The sequence below is a fragment of the Lingula anatina genome, chromosome 3 (genome assembly GCF_051362555.1).
Source record: "Lingula anatina isolate TDL-2025a chromosome 3, LinAna3.0, whole genome shotgun sequence".
NCBI classification, from domain to species: domain Eukaryota; kingdom Metazoa; phylum Brachiopoda; class Lingulata; order Lingulida; family Lingulidae; genus Lingula; species Lingula anatina.
In genome coordinates this window covers 22471061-22490420 of record NC_141769.1, presented here as the reverse complement: position 1 = coordinate 22490420, position 19360 = coordinate 22471061, and the positions used below count along the sequence as shown (strand labels likewise).

At 35.3% G+C, this 19360-nt stretch overlaps 2 protein-coding genes across 2 annotated transcripts in view; both read left to right on the top strand.

Moving 5' to 3' along the window:
* The window catches only part of LOC106166632 (DNA (cytosine-5)-methyltransferase PliMCI), a 111090-nt gene that overhangs the window by 16844 nt on the left and 74886 nt on the right, over positions 1 to 19360 (top strand). The window contains exons 4-11 of the mRNA XM_087009113.1: positions 1512 to 1587; positions 8623 to 8766; positions 10336 to 10477; positions 10920 to 11029; positions 12009 to 12127; positions 13139 to 13231; positions 14434 to 14585; positions 17989 to 18066. Of these exons, the coding sequence (XP_086865239.1) occupies positions 1512 to 1587; positions 8623 to 8766; positions 10336 to 10477; positions 10920 to 11029; positions 12009 to 12127; positions 13139 to 13231; positions 14434 to 14585; positions 17989 to 18066 (914 nt within the window). The remainder of the gene's footprint in view (positions 1 to 1511; positions 1588 to 8622; positions 8767 to 10335; positions 10478 to 10919; positions 11030 to 12008; positions 12128 to 13138; positions 13232 to 14433; positions 14586 to 17988; positions 18067 to 19360) is intronic.
* On the top strand, positions 1598 to 6342 carry LOC106166633 (uncharacterized). The gene is made up of 3 exons (XM_087009114.1): positions 1598 to 4919; positions 5215 to 5440; positions 5761 to 6342. The coding sequence occupies exons 2-3, from the start codon at positions 5405 to 5407 to the stop codon at positions 6145 to 6147; spliced, it is 423 nt and encodes a 140-aa protein (XP_086865240.1). The 5' UTR covers positions 1598 to 4919; positions 5215 to 5404; the 3' UTR covers positions 6148 to 6342.

Below are 19360 nucleotides of genomic sequence, written 5' to 3'. Positions count from 1 at the left end.
TGCCAGTTTTTGGAAACTAAGACCTAAGCTTTCATATTATAGTGAGGAGTTATACTTATGGTCTGTTTTCATCTTCATGAGTTTAGGGTCAATTTGTGCATTTTCAATGGAGAAGAAAAAATTAGATGCCCAAACTGAACATTCTCTCAAAATCTGGAACCGTAAATGATGGAGACCTCCTGTTTGTTGCAATTTGTAGAGCTTGTGAAGCCCAACACTGAAGCTGATACCTTTTTGTTTTCCATATGGTTAGGAGTTGCACTATATCAAAAAGTATGTCACAATGTTCAGTGGTGAAAATAAAAAGGTGAAGTACTTCAAAACAAGCAGAGATACTCCCATAGCTACTTGAACTTGAATAGGAAATCATATATGGGCTAACTAACTGTGACTTTGAAGTTGACTTTTGACCTGCTTTTTGCCTTGAACTGAACTTTGCATATTTACAAAACCCTATTTCTCCACAATTTTAAAAATGGTCCATCTATAGTTACTATTAAACATGAATGAGGTTAATCTCACTGGTGGCACAAAAACTATACAAAGGTGGTAATTTGATTATTATTTTATGGTAAAGTAAACTTGAAATAAAATTGCTCATTACATTAACTAAGCCATTTTGCCATAATTGGAAACGTTGAGTCTTGACATGATGTAGTAACCATTAAGGCTGCGCTTATCCACCTGGCGGGCTTTGGTAGAAAACAGAGTGATTGACAACTCTTGAATTTCAAGTTGGCTCTTCATAAACTATAGGGTGTTCATAGTTTCGGCGTATGTATATTCCTCCAAGGTGTAATTCTGTGTAACTTGCATTGTAGGATATGGTTCAATATATATATTTGACAACATGCATCGTGCAACTCGGAGTCAGGAAATGAGTATTACCATAGGTTACAGTTCTTTGGGATAGTGACCTTTAATAGCAATTTCCCAACAGGATTATGCATTTCTTTGACTTTCTTAACGATTGACTGGACAGGAAAGTGAGAATTCTCATAAAATTCTTGAGCTCGCAATAGATTTCCTATGGGAAACTGGGAGAGCAACATTTACACCCCTGTGCTAGTAGCCCTTTTTCTGTGAGTTTTTCAGTTTTTTTAATGCAAGTTATTCATTTTTCACACGTTTTTTTTTTTTTTATCAAGGTATGACTTTGAACTCCCATGGGACAGTTATTTTTTCACAATGCAATACACATTAACAGTATCATATATTTAAAAGTGAATGATATTACTTCTGTTCAGCATTACGTTGTACTGCTCTTGTTATATTCTGTTTTCTGTCTGTACATTTGACAGTTTTACTGCCTTTTTTATGTTCAGCTAGTGAAAATGGTAGATGTGGCTTTGTCAACGAAGAATTGTTTAGCAAATTACTGTGGCTGATTGAATTGAAAATAAATGGCTTGTCACATGTGAAGGGAATGCAGTTTTAAGTGTCACATTATGTTAACAGAGGGAATGACAGTAAACTTAAGGTTCATGGTCATTTAAAAATCATCTTTACAGCACCTTTGAGGAAATCTAAAAAGGAGAAGAAAGTGCCCATCAATCAGCCAACCATTATGTCTTGGTTTGAAAAGGGGTAAGTATTCATTAGCCCATGGAAGGGAAACTGCCTGTCCCACCAGTCATGACTTCTTGAAATGCCAGAGTACTGGCAAGATTTGATATCGCAGGTACTTACGACTGGAAAGGTTTATCTGAAAATGTTATACATAGTAACAAATCACTTATAAACATAGTTTTTTGGAAATTGTACTTTGGACCTGTTCAGATTTGGGAGGACCTGCCGATTTCTTGTAGTGGAGGTCCTCTTGACCCTCAATATTTGCAAGTATCTATCTATCTAAAAAGAATAAATAAATAAACCCAAGACATGGCTAAATCAATGGATATGTCTAATCACTAGGAGGTGTTTGTAGTGAATGTCAAAACAAAAATCTGGTGGAGGAATAAACATTTATTTACACTTGTCTAGACACAATATGGTAACGGTGAACTGAAATATAATTGAAACAAATGAAAGTAAAGGAATAAACACATATAAATTTCAACTTAATACAAATTTCACAATGAAGAAATTACAATAAAACACATACATTAAATAACTAAAATACATACATAACAGTGCTGCCTCCACTCTTTAGCATACAGTACTAGGCGTGTTCCAACCATGACAATACATGGTGACCTTTAATTACCACTCAAAAGAACACCAATCATCCAACATATGAGGGCGCCACTCACAAGACGAGACAACACAGTGTTTCCCCTGGCTTTCAAGCTCTGCGAGGTGGTAGGCAGTCCGCGATCCCAGCAATACTAGGGGGGCCCGGGGGCATGCCCCCCCGGAAAATTTTTTAAATCGTGGTGCATTTTAGGGTATTTAGAACTGATTTTTTTACATTTTATGTGGCACTGAATTATCTTGTTTTAGATGTTTTGAGGAGTAAATTCAGTAATGACATAACAAAGGTTTGGACAAAATTTATTTTCCAGTCTGTGCATTCACTATGTTTAGTCCTTTTCAGTTTATAGAACATACTCTTTCAAAAAAAAAAAAAAAAAAGTTAACTACTTTAATACTTACAAGAAACGAGAAAAAGGGCTTACTACATTGAATTATTTTTAAATTGACCAAAAAGTTGATAAAATATGTTGTTTTTACCGTTTTCACATTCTTGTGAAAGTAACTGGTCAATTGACTTTGCGTGTGGGAGTGCTTCATCCTAATATAAAACTGCCGCAAAAGTTCTCTCTCTTGTCGTTCAGCGCAAAGCGACTCCCGCTACTAGTTATACGTACAGGTAGTTTGAGATGTAATTTATAATCAACTTCAAACACCGTTAAATGAATTCTTCGGAATTAAAGAGATGAAAATCACACTTATCATCAATTTTAGTTCTTCGTTTATTCATTTATATGGTTCTATCCAGTCATGGAAATTCATATTCAATGCATAGGTTTCCACGCGAAATACTGACGTGACCCAGTTTTACAACGCTACTGCTTTCACAAAACTCACCCGTAAATCAATAGAAAATCTTCTCCAAGTTTTTAAAATCAACGAAGTCCACTTTATTTGCTCCTTTTTTATCAGTGAATATTCGTAAACTATAAAAACAAACAACAGGCGGTCTGAATTTCGGAACATGAAGTGATAGAGAAAGTGTATTCTTGACACGTGATTAAATGGTGTCAAGAACAGTTGCCTCGTTTCGCTCTGTTTCTTATACTTCAAATAAGGCACAGAACTGCGAAAACGAGGCACTCACAGGGAGATAGTAACTGCTGGTTATTTTTAGGCATACGCGCATGCGTCTTTCCGTTACTACTAAATCAAGTGCTCAGAAGCAATGGGATTACGTATGTAAACAGAAAATGCCATATTTGCTTAGAAATAAATATAATTTTCAGTTAACATGAGTGAAAATATACTTTGTTGTTCCATATAGTCCAGCGAGGCGGTGCTTTTGACAAATTTCAGCGAGGCGCTTGCAAATATCATCGAGGCGGGCGCCTCGCTCATTTAAGTGCAGGGGAAACACTGCAACACAAAGCAAACAAGATAAACAACACAAACAAACGAAACGAAACAAAAAATAAACAGTGTTTATTTAAAAAAAAAATGAATAAACACCTGACGATCAGACATACCCATTGGGTATGTCCATGAAGAGTAGAGGTTTAGACATGTCTCGGGGTTTATTTTTAATTGTGTATAAGTGCTCTACATAGTTGAGCTGTCTTAAGTGCCATTTCACGAGAGAATCAACCAAATCAGCCAAAATGTGGCAAGGTGGGGGTCAACAGATTCAACCCAAATTTTCTGAGTTTGATAACTGTTACAAAAGATGTTGAAAACACACTTTAAAAAAATTCTGAAAATTCTGGAAAAAATAGATATTGCCATCTGAAATTTGGGGGTCCTGACTACACAAAATATCGTAACAAAAGTAGTGGAAGTTTGCTTGAGAATTCCATGAAGGATTTAACATTTCAGCTTTAACTATTCACTTTTTCTAAGGATCCATGCCAAGACCTTTTGGGTGATGTGTGACTAAAATGTCAATCACGTTGCTATAGTAACGAATTCGGCCCGTGAAAAGAGGGTACAAAATCAAGGTCAAAAATCAGCACTCGCCGATTGGTAAATTTAGCCTAACACGGCGTCGAATTTGAATAAATTTAGACAATTTCTGATAAGTTAAGGCATTGATCTTTGTGATTATGCAATAAAAAATACTGCACCTCGTCAGAATATGTAGGAGTGGACGTCGGAAATGAGGGGTATGAGTGGTGAGTTATACAGGGATTCCGGTCCACAGTGCCGTTCAAATGCGTCTCATTTTTATAAATCGTACTTTTTGTTTATATTAATATAATAGAAAATATTCTTAAAGTTTTATTAAGGTTATTGTAACGATTAGAGGATAAAGAAAATATTTCAAAACTATCGTTTACGACTCTGCGTCATTGACCCCAAAATGTGCACAACATGGCGGAAGGAGACTTAGATGTGAGATAGCGAATATTCCTGGTGCAGAAAATATACCGTGCGGACTCAGTATTCCATACAAATGCCACACGAGCTGTGTTTTGCTTAGGGAGTGTACCAGAGACGTTAAAAACCACTTAAAAACCTGAAAGTGCTTCATGTCCAGAAACAAGCTACAGATAAAAAGGAGCTTATTCTTCAAAGGCTCGGCCATTTCGACTTTGACCCCGAGAGTGAACTACTCGACTAAACTATATGTCCAGCACACAGGTTTCGTTTAGGGACGAACTGGACTACGTCCAAAAAGTGCCAGCACCCACTTCTCAAAGGGAAACCCTCTTCTTACCAAGCAATTGGCGTCGAGATTTCCAAGGAGCTGAAACTAGATTTTGGTGTGTTGGTCCCAGTAGGGTCATGTAAGTATAATGGCTATATCAGCTAATTGTAGTTTACCAACAATGGAAAAACCATAACAAATTTTATAACTGACCCAGTTTATATCTACACTATACAATGATAGGAGATCGTTTAGCATATTTTTTATACGAAATTATTGAGAAATGGAACATTTATATTAGAGTAACTCACTTGCATGTATTCAATGATTTTTTGTGCACATATATTATGAAACAATTTTTATTAATATTGTAGAAATTTAAGTAGTATATTTGGCTGATACTTAGTTGAAAGGTGATACCATTCTTTTTTCAGCTCTTTGTAAAAGGTGTAAAGAGAAAGAGTGCTCGTCACAGGGGCGTCTCGATAGTCTGAAGGTTCATTGGTCCGAAGGAATCAAGGGTTCATTGGTCCGAAGGTTCTATAGCGAACATTCGGACTATTGCTACGGCCCCCTTGTCACCATGAGAAATATACAGCAACTAAAGATACAACTGTAGCTTCTATGTCTAAACTTTCTTCAGCCGAAGAAGAAACTGAAGTAAGTTAAAATATCATTTCCATGCATAGTTTTAGCAATACTGTAATTAATAAGGTGCACACTACTGATATAAATATGTAGCAGTTCCTCCACTTCTCCAGTTCTTCTCATATTGAAGTAGAGATTTTGTAAATCACTCAGTTTGTTTTTACATTGTTAAAGTACCGAGTTTATTTGTAAATCAGGACTTTGTGGCTAGTGACCAATAGATGGTTTATTGAAGATTTGATATGAAAAGATTCTTTTGTTGAGGTACACTAATACTTTTTTCACCTCTCCCATTATTAAGGTTACAATAACTGAAGATCCTCTTTTTTCAGCGTGCAAGGTTAGACATGCCAGTGTCAGGCAGCAGCAGCAGCAGTGGCAGCTCACAAAGTAGTGGGAGGACAGACTTTGAAGCTTTTTGGGTCTCTACACCTGTAAAGAATCAGGACCTGGGGAATTTGAATAATTTTTTTGTTCGTGGTGGGTTTGAACCAGCCATAGGTCAACTTAAGTCTAGCTATGACACTGCTGCCCCAAGAACGAGAAGGTATTACAAACAGAAAGCAAGAGAAGGCATCAACTTGGTTCTGAACTGTTTGTCACCTGGTCAGGAAGAAGCTGTCTGGAGATATATTCAGAAAGCAGATGAGGAAACCAGTACCATCGACACACTGATAGCCTGTTATGAAAGTGCAGATTCAAGAAAACTAAATGCATAAATCTGCCACTGTATATGTATTTGTGCAAGACGTTTTTAGTCTAATGAAAGGCTCTACAGTGCATTTTTTATTGGTGCTTTATTTTTTTTTTAATTTTCAAAATTACAATAAAATATATATTATTATCTTTAAGCAATCTGATTTTCTTTGAATGAGAAATGGAAATGAATAAAAACAGATATCATCCACCTGAAATGAGTGCTTCAATAATAATTTTTAAAAATGAAAATTTACATAAAAAGTATGACCTTGCTCCAAAGATAAAAATATAATAGTTAAAAATGGATACACTTTGGAGCATTACATATAGGGATGCTGATATTACATGCTTATATTACATTCTGCATCAGCCATATGGCTTGTTCCCAATGAAAATATTATCCCACACAGATCAATCCAACTCCCCAGATAAACAGATTTTAAAAACACGAAAAATAACCAATGATTTGCTGAACACTCAGTCATGCATCCTTGTTGAACAGTTTCTTCTTTGTTTTTTATTCATCATTTCTTGAGACTTCAAGGGGAGCAATTTTTGTTCACATTTGTCCTTGCCTGTTTGTGCTGAATAAAGAAGCCTGTCTGTTCATATAAAGCTGGTATCACTATGGACAAAATGTAGGAGCACAGTGGTAGCACCCAACAACATCTAAACTAATATTTCTCCAAAGCTGTCCATGTTTGTTTTTAGCTGGCAGACAGATTTATCTAGCAGAAATATAACTGCAACCCAGTTCTAACTGGCTTTCTCCACTCAGTAGATCTGAAAAACAAAATGAAAATAAATTTTACAAATATATCCTTGCTTATAATTTTCTGGAAACTATGAAATTTACCCAGATGAAAGGCTTTTTATTAGCAAGGTCCTATCTAGCAATGATAAAAGACACCTTTCAAGCTAATTATTACAACAAACATCAATGATATTGAAACAAACATTGATTGGAATACTAAAAAACAATATTTTTCAAAGAGAAACGCATATAATCATATAAAAAGCCGAATAGAGTTTTTTTTTCAATAAAACTAATAAGCCATATAAAGGATGAATCTAAGGCAAAGGCAGGGCACAGAATCTTATTTACCTCGTACCTTAGGCCTAGTGACTGGGGCGAACAAACCTTGGAAATCTAGACACCAGTCACTTGGTTAGCAAAGGATTTTCCTTTCTTTGTGTGAAGTGGGTGTTGGCACTCTCTGGATTGAGTCTATTCCGTCCCTAGTCGAAATATACCGTTAAGCTTAGTAGCTCACACTCGGAGCGTCTGAAGAATGGGCTCCCTATCATCCTTGGTTTGACCCTGGACGCAAAGCACATTCAGATTTCGTAAATGATTCTCAACATGTCTGGTGCACTCCCCAAGCAAGATACAACTCGTCTGATATTTGTAGACATGATTAAGTCCGCATGCTATCTTTTCTGCATCAAAAATATTGACTTCTCACACCGGTGTCCACATCTTTCCGCCATGTTGATTGTGAGGAAGCACGCAGAGTTATGGACGTAAGTTTCGAACTATTTTCTTGGTCTTGAAACCAATAACAAGGACGCTAATCATTCGGAAAACTATTTAGAGTGTTGTCATTTGTATTAACATAAGCAAAAAGTACGATTAATAAAAACCAGGCGTATTTCAACAGTACCAGAGAAATGAACCACCGCGTAACTCACCGCTCACACCCCTCATTCTAGACGTCCACCCCAACGTATCCTGACAAGGTGCAGTATTTTTTATTGCGTAATTACAAAGCTCAAGACCTTAACTGTGCAAGAATTGCCTTATTTTATTCAAATTCGACGCCGTGTTAGGCTAAATTTGCCAATTTGTGAGTGCTACATTTGGACCTTGATTTTGGTCCCTCTTTTTACGGGCCAAATTCGTTACTATAGCAACGTGATTGACATTTTAATCACACATCACCCGAAAGGTCTTGGCATGGATCCTTAGAAAAAGTGAATAGTTAAAGCTGAAATGTTAAATCCTTCATGGAATTCTCAAGCAAACTTCCACTACTTTTGTTACGATATTTTGTGTAGTCAGGACCCCCAAATTTCAGATGGCAATATCTATTTTTTCCAGAATTTTCAGAATTTTTTTAAAGTGTGTTTTCAACACCTTTTGTTACAGTTATCAAACACAGAAAATTTGGGTTGAATCTGTTGACCCCCACCTTGCCGCTATTTGGTTGATTCTCTCGTGAAATGGCACTTAATACTGTAACTATCTATTTATCTGTCTAGCTATCTATGTATATCAAAGTTCAATGTCTTTATGTTTGCTCATGACTTTCTAATTTAAAATGATAGTGTGATATGAACTGTTCATTGATAATGTCAACTTAAAATTATGTAACATTGATAGAATGTTTTGTTTAATGTCTATTTATGTGCCGCCATTTTTGTCAATCTAAAAATTTAGAGGGCATCCATCAACTAGAATATCATGATCATAATTATTTGTTGTTTAAACTTAGGGTTAATAAAAGAAAATTGTCAGAGATCAAAAATGATTCAGAGTCAAATGATAGTGGGAGTCAAGAGGAGAAAAGAATAAAGACTGAAGATGGTGGTAATGGTAGTGCAGATGGAGATGATAAAGATGGAGCCAAAATACTCAGGTGAGTTTTGACTCTCACTCATTCTCAATATATTGGTCCATTTGAAGAAAACAGAAAAGTGAAATATGAAGTTAAACATATGTTATGGAATTCTACTTTTTCTAAGACTCTGGTGACAGAAAATGATTAATCTAGCATTTTGTGTAATTCATGGAAAATCAAAAAATCCATGCCTTGCTAGTATGGGGAAATTGTCCAGATTAGTAACTCCCTAATTCTGGAACCTTAAGAGCTACAGACCTCTTCTTTCAGCTTGTCAAGTGCAACACATTTCTTTTTCCATACGTTCAGGGGCTAGGCTTTTACAAAAATTATGCTTTTGCAATGCTCACTGGTGAAAATAAAATATGAAATACTCCAAAACAGGCAGGGACCCACCCATAATTACTACTGAATTTGAACAGGAAGTCATATAGTGGTAATCATACTGTGACCTTGAATTTGACCATTGACCTACTTTTCACCACAAACTGGACTTAGCAATTTTTCTAACCCTTATATCTCTAAATCTGATAAGGGATACACTCATGGTTATGATTAGTATTGAACTTGAATAGGAAATCGTATATTCACAATCTTACTGTGACCTCGTATTTGACCTTTGACACACTTTCCTCTACAACTAACACACAAACATCAAAACCTTCTCTTCAACTTCAGTGCACTTCCTCCCACTGGTGGTATAATACTAGGAGGCAGTATCGCCTCTGATCTTTTAGTTTTACTGACATATTTTGTCCTCAACCCTGAGTATATTTTTTCACAATCATTGCCTGGTACGATTTTTGCAAATCGTGCAAGCATTCTTAGAAAATGTTGTATATTGTATAAAACATTCACCTGTACCTTATCAACATATGGTCTGGCTAATCATGAATGTAAAAAAAAAAATGAAGATTTTATTAATGACTAAAATACAAAAATTTAAACAACTGAAAATGATGACCTGCACAAGTAATGCAACACATTGAAAGTAGAGGCGAGCTATTAATGAGTTATTTAAAATGAACATCCAATACATTTTGTGAGATGTTTGGCCTCATACTTGCTCCCTGACAAGTTTCAGATTTTCTGCTTCCGTAAAAAACTAGATTAATTAGAAAATATGACGTAGGTGTGAGCTACAGGAATGAATGTTTAAATTTAATGTTTTTTGTGTGTGTGTGTGAGAACAGATAAATCTGGTGATTGTTATTTTTGTTTTTTAAGTTGATAGACTGTAATAGATGTAAGTACCACTTGGACAAATAATTCTTCTGCTAGCTTTCTTTTAATCAGATAAAAAAGTTAAATGCACTTATATGTTGAGATTGAGAACACATACACACATTTACACTTTCCAAATTAGAAGTAACAGTAAAAACAGTATGCCAGGAAACATGTGGAACCTTATATGGTCAAGTACACCTGGAGCTTGTATAGCCTCTTAACATCGACTTTTTGAGTTTATAATCCAATTTATACTTTAACATTAAGCTTTAAATTTATGATTATTTGAATGATTTTAATCTTATTTGCAAATACAATGGGCAGGTAGCTAATAAAGGAAATGTTGTTTACTTTTTGCAGATGTAGGGCTGAGAAGCCAGAAGAAGTAAAGGAATTACTTAACACAAAAGCCTGCAAACAAACTCCGTTGAAGTGTAAAGAATGCAGTCAGCTGTTGCAGGATCCAGATTTAAAACTGTTTCTTGGGGATCCAGATGATGCTGTTAGTTTGTCTCCCTTATGTATTTTCTGATATTTACTACAGTGCTTGTGGAGATAAAAGCTAATTAAAAACAGACGTCTATTTTAATTATAACTTATTCAAAACTTGAATTTTTGATGGGATCTCATTGCTTTAAGCAGTTTTGTCCAGTCATGACTAAATGCACTAGCTTCTGGTCCAATATCAATTATATCACTTAGTATATTGAAATTTGCAGATTAATGGGCCCAAATAGGCTAGCAATTATAACTTGATTACGGCTCTAGTGTATTTTTGAGAATCGGCTTCCTTGAGTTGTCACAGTTTTTAATATTTTGATAACATTTGCACTAAAACCTTAGCTAGGTTTACCGTTTACCTGCCTACAGCTTTAACATGTTGCCATTGGCATAATAAAGTGAGGAATTCCTGATGTAAATTTGAAGTTCAATTCTGATTTCAGAGAGAAGAATTTGTGACCCTGACAGACCCAAACTTGTCGTTATTCACTGGAGAAGAGGAAGAAATCCACAGCTATGATGAACGACCTCAGCACAAGGTTACCAATTTCAGGTAATTAGCCTCAGGAAGTTTCATAACATGGTTTTATGTTATCTGAAAGTTATGTCTGAAAAAGTGAAATTATTTATTATTTTAAGGTTGAAGACAGGATTGGTCAAAAACTTCAAAATTATAGCGTTTACATGTGTTGGACAAGATGAGCATATTCGGTGTCCACTGAATTAATTATAGTGCAACAGATGGTTGGGCTGTCCCTGGGGGTGGTTGATTCTTCATTCTTTTTACATTGTAATTTCTGCCAACTCCTAGACCATTAGAGTTAGGAAGTTGACACTTTGGGGATTTGTAGACCTTTTGCATGGGCACTTGAGAATTTTAGTATGCCAGGAGGTTGGGATATTCATGAGGGATGGTCAATTCTTAATTCTTTTCAAATGGTAATTTCTCTTAATTCCTATCATACCGGGAAGTTCAAATTCTGGGAATTGATGGGCCTATATTTCCACATTGTAATTTTTTCTAAATCCTAGATCAATTCTAACTCCCAGATAAATTAGGGAGTTTAAGCCTAAGGTATTGGCAGACATATCAACACAGACACTGCATTTTACAAAATTTAGCACCCCTTGGTGTTGGGCTGTCCTTAGGCGAACTATTTTTGATCTAATAAATTTTTTGCACATTGTACAAGTCCATACCACGTGCTGTTATGATTAAGATTGTTTCCAATAAGTATACATAATAGGACCCTAGCATTGTCATTGATGATTAATAGGGTCCTTGAATGTGAGCTACTCCTTACTATTTGAGGAATTGCAGGGATATGTAATGGCTACCCATCGGCACCCTTCTATTTCAAATTCTGTGTCACCAAGGGTGAGAATAAAGCAGGAGTCTATACTCCTATTTTTCCTATACTTTTGCAATAAAAATCTTTTTTTTTTCTAATTTTATGTAAAAAATTATATAAATGCATAATGTTATTACTCGCTGCACTGTAATTGAACTATACACATTGTTTTTCTTTCAGTGTTTATGACAAGAACACCCATTTATGCCCTTTTGACACTGGCATGATAGAGAAAAACAAGGAGCTATACTTCAGTGGATATGTTAAACCTATCTATGATGAAAATCCCAGCATTGAAGGTAACTTTAGTTTTCTGCTGTTTAACTTTTGAATTATCTTCTTTATTACAGTATAAGGATCTATGATTAACTGTTGAAGTGGTAGTACAGCAGTTCAGTTTGAACTTATAATGTCCAAAAGTCAAAGCATTAATTTATTTCAATTCCCATTGTGAAAAGCATGACTATTATACACTTAACCAAAAGAGTTCAGTTACATTGTTATTTTGAATAATTATATAATAACCATATTAGCTAAGGTAAATATTTTAACCAAATATTGATGGATAATGCAACCACCATTCGTTACTTATTTATTATAATGAAGATTTTCCTACAATATTACATAATTTCTTAATAATTGAAAAAGAAATTCATGATTACTAACATTTTTGGCCTAGTATAGATTAATAATTATATCCAAAGGTAATCCAAGAAAGCCACAAGTCATTATTATTATAATAATCTTTTTTAACCAGTGAAACTGCAGTTAGCACACTATAATTATGGGCCCACAGACCTTCCTAACATTTCTCACTTTTATTCATTATTTGGTATGCATATTCTTTATGGAAAAAGTGTACCTAAAAGTTGTTTCCCCCCATATGAATAACTTAAGGTCAATACTAATTGTAGGAAAGCAAACTATATCTGGAAGTTGTGGGCCACTATATGAAACCTTTTGGAAACATATCTACTCTTGAATTAGACCTTTATCCTTCTTCTCCCCATAAAACTCTCACATCATTTACCCAACCATACTTCTCTACAACTAACACACATACATGCATACCTTCCTTTCAACTTGAATGCGCTTACTCCCACTGGTAGTACCCTACCAGGAGGCAGTATTGCCTCTGTGATCTTTTACCAATATCTCTAACTAACAAGTCAAGTGTGTTTTACTACCAAATTCCTGTAGAATCTTTTATCACTGACATTTAATCACACCTTTTGAAGTGTCTCTGAGATGATCAAGTAGTTTGTATAATACAGTGAGTTGCCATATTTATACAACTTTGTTACTACCAGGTGGCATCCCAACAACCAAGATGGGCCCAATCAATGAGTGGTGGACAGCAGGATTTGATGGAGGGGAACATGCACTGGTTGGTTTTACCACAGGTATGATAAACTAACATTTTTACCTGTCAGGTGAAGTTCAAAAATTGGCCTGATCTTATAATTTTGAATGTTTTGCTATTTTCTTTTTTTGCTCTTTCTTAGCATATTTTATTCACCGTTATACAAATAAAATGAAAACCGTTATACCTTTTGTCTTCAAACTGATAAATATTTGTATAATACAGGCCCAGTTTGAAAATTGACTAGATTGGACCGTTTTTCCTGAGATGTGCTGTTTTTGTTGCTTTTTTCAGCATATTATGTCCACTGTTATACAAATAAATGAAAACCATGTCATATTTTGCTTTAAACTCGCAGGACTTGGACTTGGAACTCCCATGGGCATGAAGCCCAGTACTAATCAATTTTTCTAAATGTCCATGTTATGAGTGGTAGATAATTAAAAACTGATGGTATTTATACAGTTAATTATGTAATATTGCATCAAAATGACAAAAAACCTACTTTGTGCACTGTCACCATAAATGTTATAAAAGGAAAACTATGTTACTTATTATTTTTTTAAACTTACAAGAAAGATTCTTAGGATTGACATACAGCTCAAATAAGAAAACCGGCTCTAATGGATTATCATTTTCATTGAATTTATTCTTTTTTTTAATTATTTTATTTTATTTTATATATTTATTTATTTATTTATTTTTTGTGAATTTTTTTCATTCTGGCATTTTGCAAGTGTGAACTTGAACTCTCATGGGCCTGAAGCCTGATGCTTTTAATTTCATTGGTATTACCTGTTGAGCATAAGTAAAATTTGATGTTGAATTTGCAGTTAAGCATATTGCACTTTTGCATCAGAATTGACAGTAGCCTATTTTGTGCATTGTTTTTGTCTGCTTTTTGTCTGTACATTTGACAGCTTTGCTGCCTTGTTTTATTGTGCATTGTTACCTGTTGTGCATGATTAATACTTGGTGTTGATTAACAGTGCTCTTAACTATGATTGATCATTGCATCAAAATTGACAAAACAACCTATTTTGTGTATCTTTATTTATTGCTTTAAGTCTGTATGTTTGACAGCTTTACTGCTTTGTTACAATGTAGATCTTGGCCCATTGTAAATAGAATTACAGCACAGCGTACTTAAACCAAAAGCTGCAATACCCAGTTCAGAGCCTCCCATCAACTGAAGAGAAACATGATAGGAAAATAACAAATGATTGATTTTGATTCTTGCAGCATTTGCCGATTACTTTCTGATGGATCCCAGTGAGGCCTATGCCCCCATCATGAATGCCCTGCAAGAGAAAATCTTTATGAGTAAGATGGTGATAGAGTTTCTGGCTAACAACCAGGATGCAACATATGAGGATCTTCTGAATAAACTGCAGGTCAGCCTTTGTAGAATATGCAGAATATAAATTTTTATGCAGAATTTTTAAAGAATACTTATAAAGCTTCAATTTCTTCTCATATATCAAAACTTGCCAAGAAAAGTGACCAATTTTTTTTAATTTAGGAAAATTTATCAGGGACTTTGCTCAGTTTTCTCACTATTTGTGGCTTTCATGTGGTTATAGTAATATTCATAACAATCTATGTGTGACACTATATTTAGTACCACCAGCGTGTACGCTGGCGGTACTCATGGTTTTAGTCCCGACCCGTCTCGTCCGGCTCCGCCGGCTCCTGCGGCTCCGCCGGCTCCGTTGGCTCCGTAAGCTCCGCCGGCTCCGCGTACTGGCGCCGGATACAAGTCACCGTTACCGCTTCTCCTCCTAGACCGCAAGGACCCCTGTCCCCATCTCTTGGATTTAGGTCACATATAACCTCAACTTGAACCCCCAAGTTTTTTTGTCTCAGTCGGTGCATTGACCTGGGCGTGACGCTCGTTGAAATGCACCCTTGTCAAAATTTTTGAAAATTCAATGCCAATTATCTACCCTACGGAAGGAATTATGGGAAAAATTTCTAAGACGGCTTTCCAAAAGTCATATGTGTAGATTTCAAATATGCCCTTGGATTTGACCTTTGACCTTTATTTCAAGGTCAAACGGGCCAAAATTTTCAAAAAAATGAAATTTTTTACAAAAAAAAATTATTTTTGCTGTTATTCAGACACTACACAGACTTAACCAATAATATTATTGGAAAGTGTTCCCCTTTGGGTCATCTTTCATCTCTGTGAATTTGGGGTCAATCGGTGCATTTTCACGGGAGAAGCGGCCATAAGATACCGAAACTGAAAACTGTCTCTAATTCGGGAACCGTTAATGCTAGCGACCCGTTCTTTTTTGCATTTTGTAGAGCATGTAAAGCCCAACATTGCATATGGTCTCCGTTTTTTTGTATTTCATACGGTTTTCATGTTATGCTGTATTAAAAAGTACATTGTAGTGGCACATTATTGTAACTCAGAATTGTAACATTATATCTCCAAAACTGGCAGAGATAGGTCAATAGTTACTAATAAAGTTGAATAGGATGTCACATACTGGCAATTTAACAGTGACCATAAAATTGACCTTTGACCTACTTTTCATCATGAATTGAACTTTGCAAATTTCCGTTCCCTTTTATCTCCAAAACTGGCAGAGATAGGTTCATAGTTACTATTGAAGTTGAATAGGAAGTCATATACTGGCAATTTACTGTGACCTTAAATTTGACCTTTGACCTACTTTTTACCATGAACTGAACTTTGCGAATTTTTGTTCCCTTTTATCTCCAAAACTGGCAAAGATACGCCCATAGTTACTATTGAATTTGAATACAAAGTCATTAGAGGCAATTTACTGTGACCTTTAAATTGACCTTTGACCTACTTGTCACCATGAACTGAACTTTGCAAATTTTCATTCCCTTTTAGGCCACACTTTTTTATTTTTATGGATGACATCCTCTGAGTACCCCAAAATCGGTGCGAGAGGGCGAAAAAAAAAAAAAACAGTCCAAAAAAAAAAAAACTGCTTAAGTAAAGGAATGCTGTCAGTACACAGCTGGAAACACAAATTTAACCACAGAAACACGTATCAAACTAACAATATGTCTTTATCCTTGCTCTCAAAATATTAAAGCATTGTGAATACTTCGTAGAAATGTAAAAAAAGTCATGAATTGATATACTTCATATTACCAAATCTATTTAAGGTTATTTCATGCATTCATTTGGTATAGCAATCAATAAAACAAATATCAATCAAACAGTGTGTCTTTATTTGTATTCTCAGAATATTAAAACATTTTGAACACTTCACAGAAATGTTTAAAAAATGATGCAAAGATATGCTTAATACTACCAAATCTATTAAAGGTCATTTCAGACGATGCCATTTTGTCAACTTCAACTCACACGAAGCAGCTTATGTGTCAGGTGGCCTGTCCGACCTTCAGCCCACCAAATACCTCGACGCCCTTGTCGACCCTTTTTTTGCTACAGGAAACCTGGTATTAATGTGCTGCTTTATACAGAATGTCACAGAAATTTTTCGGCTGCCGCCAGCCTTTCGCACAATTGTAAAAAGGTGATATCTCCATGCCCAATATCAATGGCATACCAATCCAAAACGATGGCGCCCATTCTCTTTATGACTTTTATTGTTGTGTAATTTGAAAGTAATCCTAGAGATGAATTTGACAGCAAAGTGGCCGCATTTCCACGTGGCGAAAATACGCATGCGCAGAAAGCTCATTTCCTTGCAAATTCAATAACAACGTTTGCGACAACCGACTTCGTTGGGGGCTGGGGGGGGCTTTTTTTTTTTTTTTTTTTTTTTTGGAGAACGGGCGAAAATCCGTGCGCGCGCAGGATGTCATCCATAAAATTAAAAAAGTGTGGCCTTATCTCCAAAACTGGCAGAGATAGGTCCATAGTTACTATTGAACTTGAATAGGAAGTCATATACTGGCAATCTAAGTGTGACCTTGAAATTGACCTTTGACCTACTTTTCATCATGAATTGAACTTTGCAAATTTTCTTTCCGTTTTATCATCAAAACTGGCAGATAGAGGTCCATAGTTACTATTGAACTTAAGTAGTAAGTCATACACTGGCAATTTACTGTGACCTTAAAATTGACCTTTGACCATCTTTTTACTATGAACTGAACTTTGCAAATTTTCTTTCTCCTTTATCTCCAAAACTGACAGAGATGGGTCCATAGTTACTATTGAACTTGAATAGGAAGTAATACACTAGCAATCTGTGACCTTGAAATTGACCTTTGACCTACTTTTTATGATGAACTGCTTTTTGCATGTTTTCAGGCCTTTAAATCTGCAAAATTGGCAAACAAATACCCATGGTTGCTATTGAACTTGAATAGAAATTCATATACTATGATATTGAAATTGACCTTTGACCTACTTTTTCACCATGAACTGAGCTTTGCATATTTTCTTGCCTCTCATATCTTTAAAACTAGCAGAGATGTGCCCCTTGTTGCCCCTAGGTTTTCTCTTTTGTCAGCATATATGCACCATTGACAACACTTTTCAAGGAAAACCAATAGGCCTTTTGTCTAGAGAATACAGGAGTGATCAGTGGTAGGAAGATGTAAGTCAATTCGAAAATCTGCTTGATTATACCATTTTTAGTTATATTTTTTTGCATATTTTGAGAACTCTTATTGATTGCATCTTATAGAGCTTGTCAAGCACAAGACTGGTGATGGTGTCCCTTTTTGGAGGGGTGGGGGGGTCCATACGAATGCGCTTACTCCAGCTGGTGGTACAATATCCGGAGGCGGTATCGCCTCTCTGATCCTCTAGTTTAATTTTCTTCTATATTGCAGAATACAGTGCCGCCCAAGGGTTGTGGATGCTTTACTGAGGACACACTACTTCGACATGCACAATTTGTTGTAGAACAGGTTGTTACAACTAATGCACTGAAATTATAAAAATGTCATACCAGATGCAACATTATTATTCATAGACCGTGTTTTTGTCTGTTTATAAAACATTCTAATCTGTTTGTCTGTGCTGCTGCCCTTGTCGTCTGGCAAGTCTGTCCAGCCTGTAAACTTGTACTAAACCATATTTATGTTTGACAGTGACTGTTTTGTTAAGTGTGGGGATCGTTTCAATCATAAGCATTAATTTTCTAATGATATTTTGGAAAGTATATTGGTGATGTTCCCCTTATTACTGCTTTTACATGTAGTATTTTTTTTTTTTTTTTTTTTTTTTTTTTTTTTTTTTTTTTTTTTTTTTTTGTTGTTGTTGTTGCTTGAAATATGCATCAGCAAGACTTGATACACCTTGCTTTACTGTAGTTGATGTTAAGCCAATGTATCTTAGGCAGAAAACAATGCCTTGTGGTTTTTGAATTGGGGAAATAAATTCTGAGTCCTGCAAACATTTTCCACGAAGAATGACTTATGTGTCCGTTTGAATAGAGGACAAAGTGTTGGTAATTTCATCATGCAAACTGGGATATATTGTGTCCAAAGAAGTTAGATTACCATCAGCAAATTTACAGACATTCATTATATCAAGAGCAGTAAGTGGCATTATTCAGTCTACTACAGTGACTGAAGCCTAAGGGAATACAATTATTTCGCATTTTTCGCACAAAATATCCTACAGACAGACTATATTTCAACAAGTTCAACAGGAAGTGGTTTATGTGCTTAAAATATTTAGAATCCTACACTATGTCACTTAAATATCTATATAATTGCTATGTTGTTTATATATCTGATATTTTATCCAGTTATTTTACATTAACTTTCCTCAAACATTCTATTAATTTTGTAGAACTATTTCTACATTGATAAGAAACTATTATACATCATATAAATATGAGACAAGCCTCCCATAGTATCATTGATGACTTTGTCTGATTGGAAATCGATAACCTAAAATGAGGCTATCGGAATTTTGTGTTGTTATACAAGACTACAGCACTTGCAAGAATCACCAGGTTTTGGTAACTTTTCAGTAACAAATGTGAAGCTCTGTGGGCTAGAGGTATATAATGGTGAATTTTTGCAATGTTGGGCAGAACTTGAGAGAAAGCAACCAGAACAATATCTGTAGATAAATTTTGTTAGGTTATATTTGTCATTTCTGGCCAAACTGTCAATTTCTGTAAAAAATATTGCTTGATTTTATACCAAGTTTCCAATGGTTTCAATTAATTAACAACTGACTTTTGTTTTA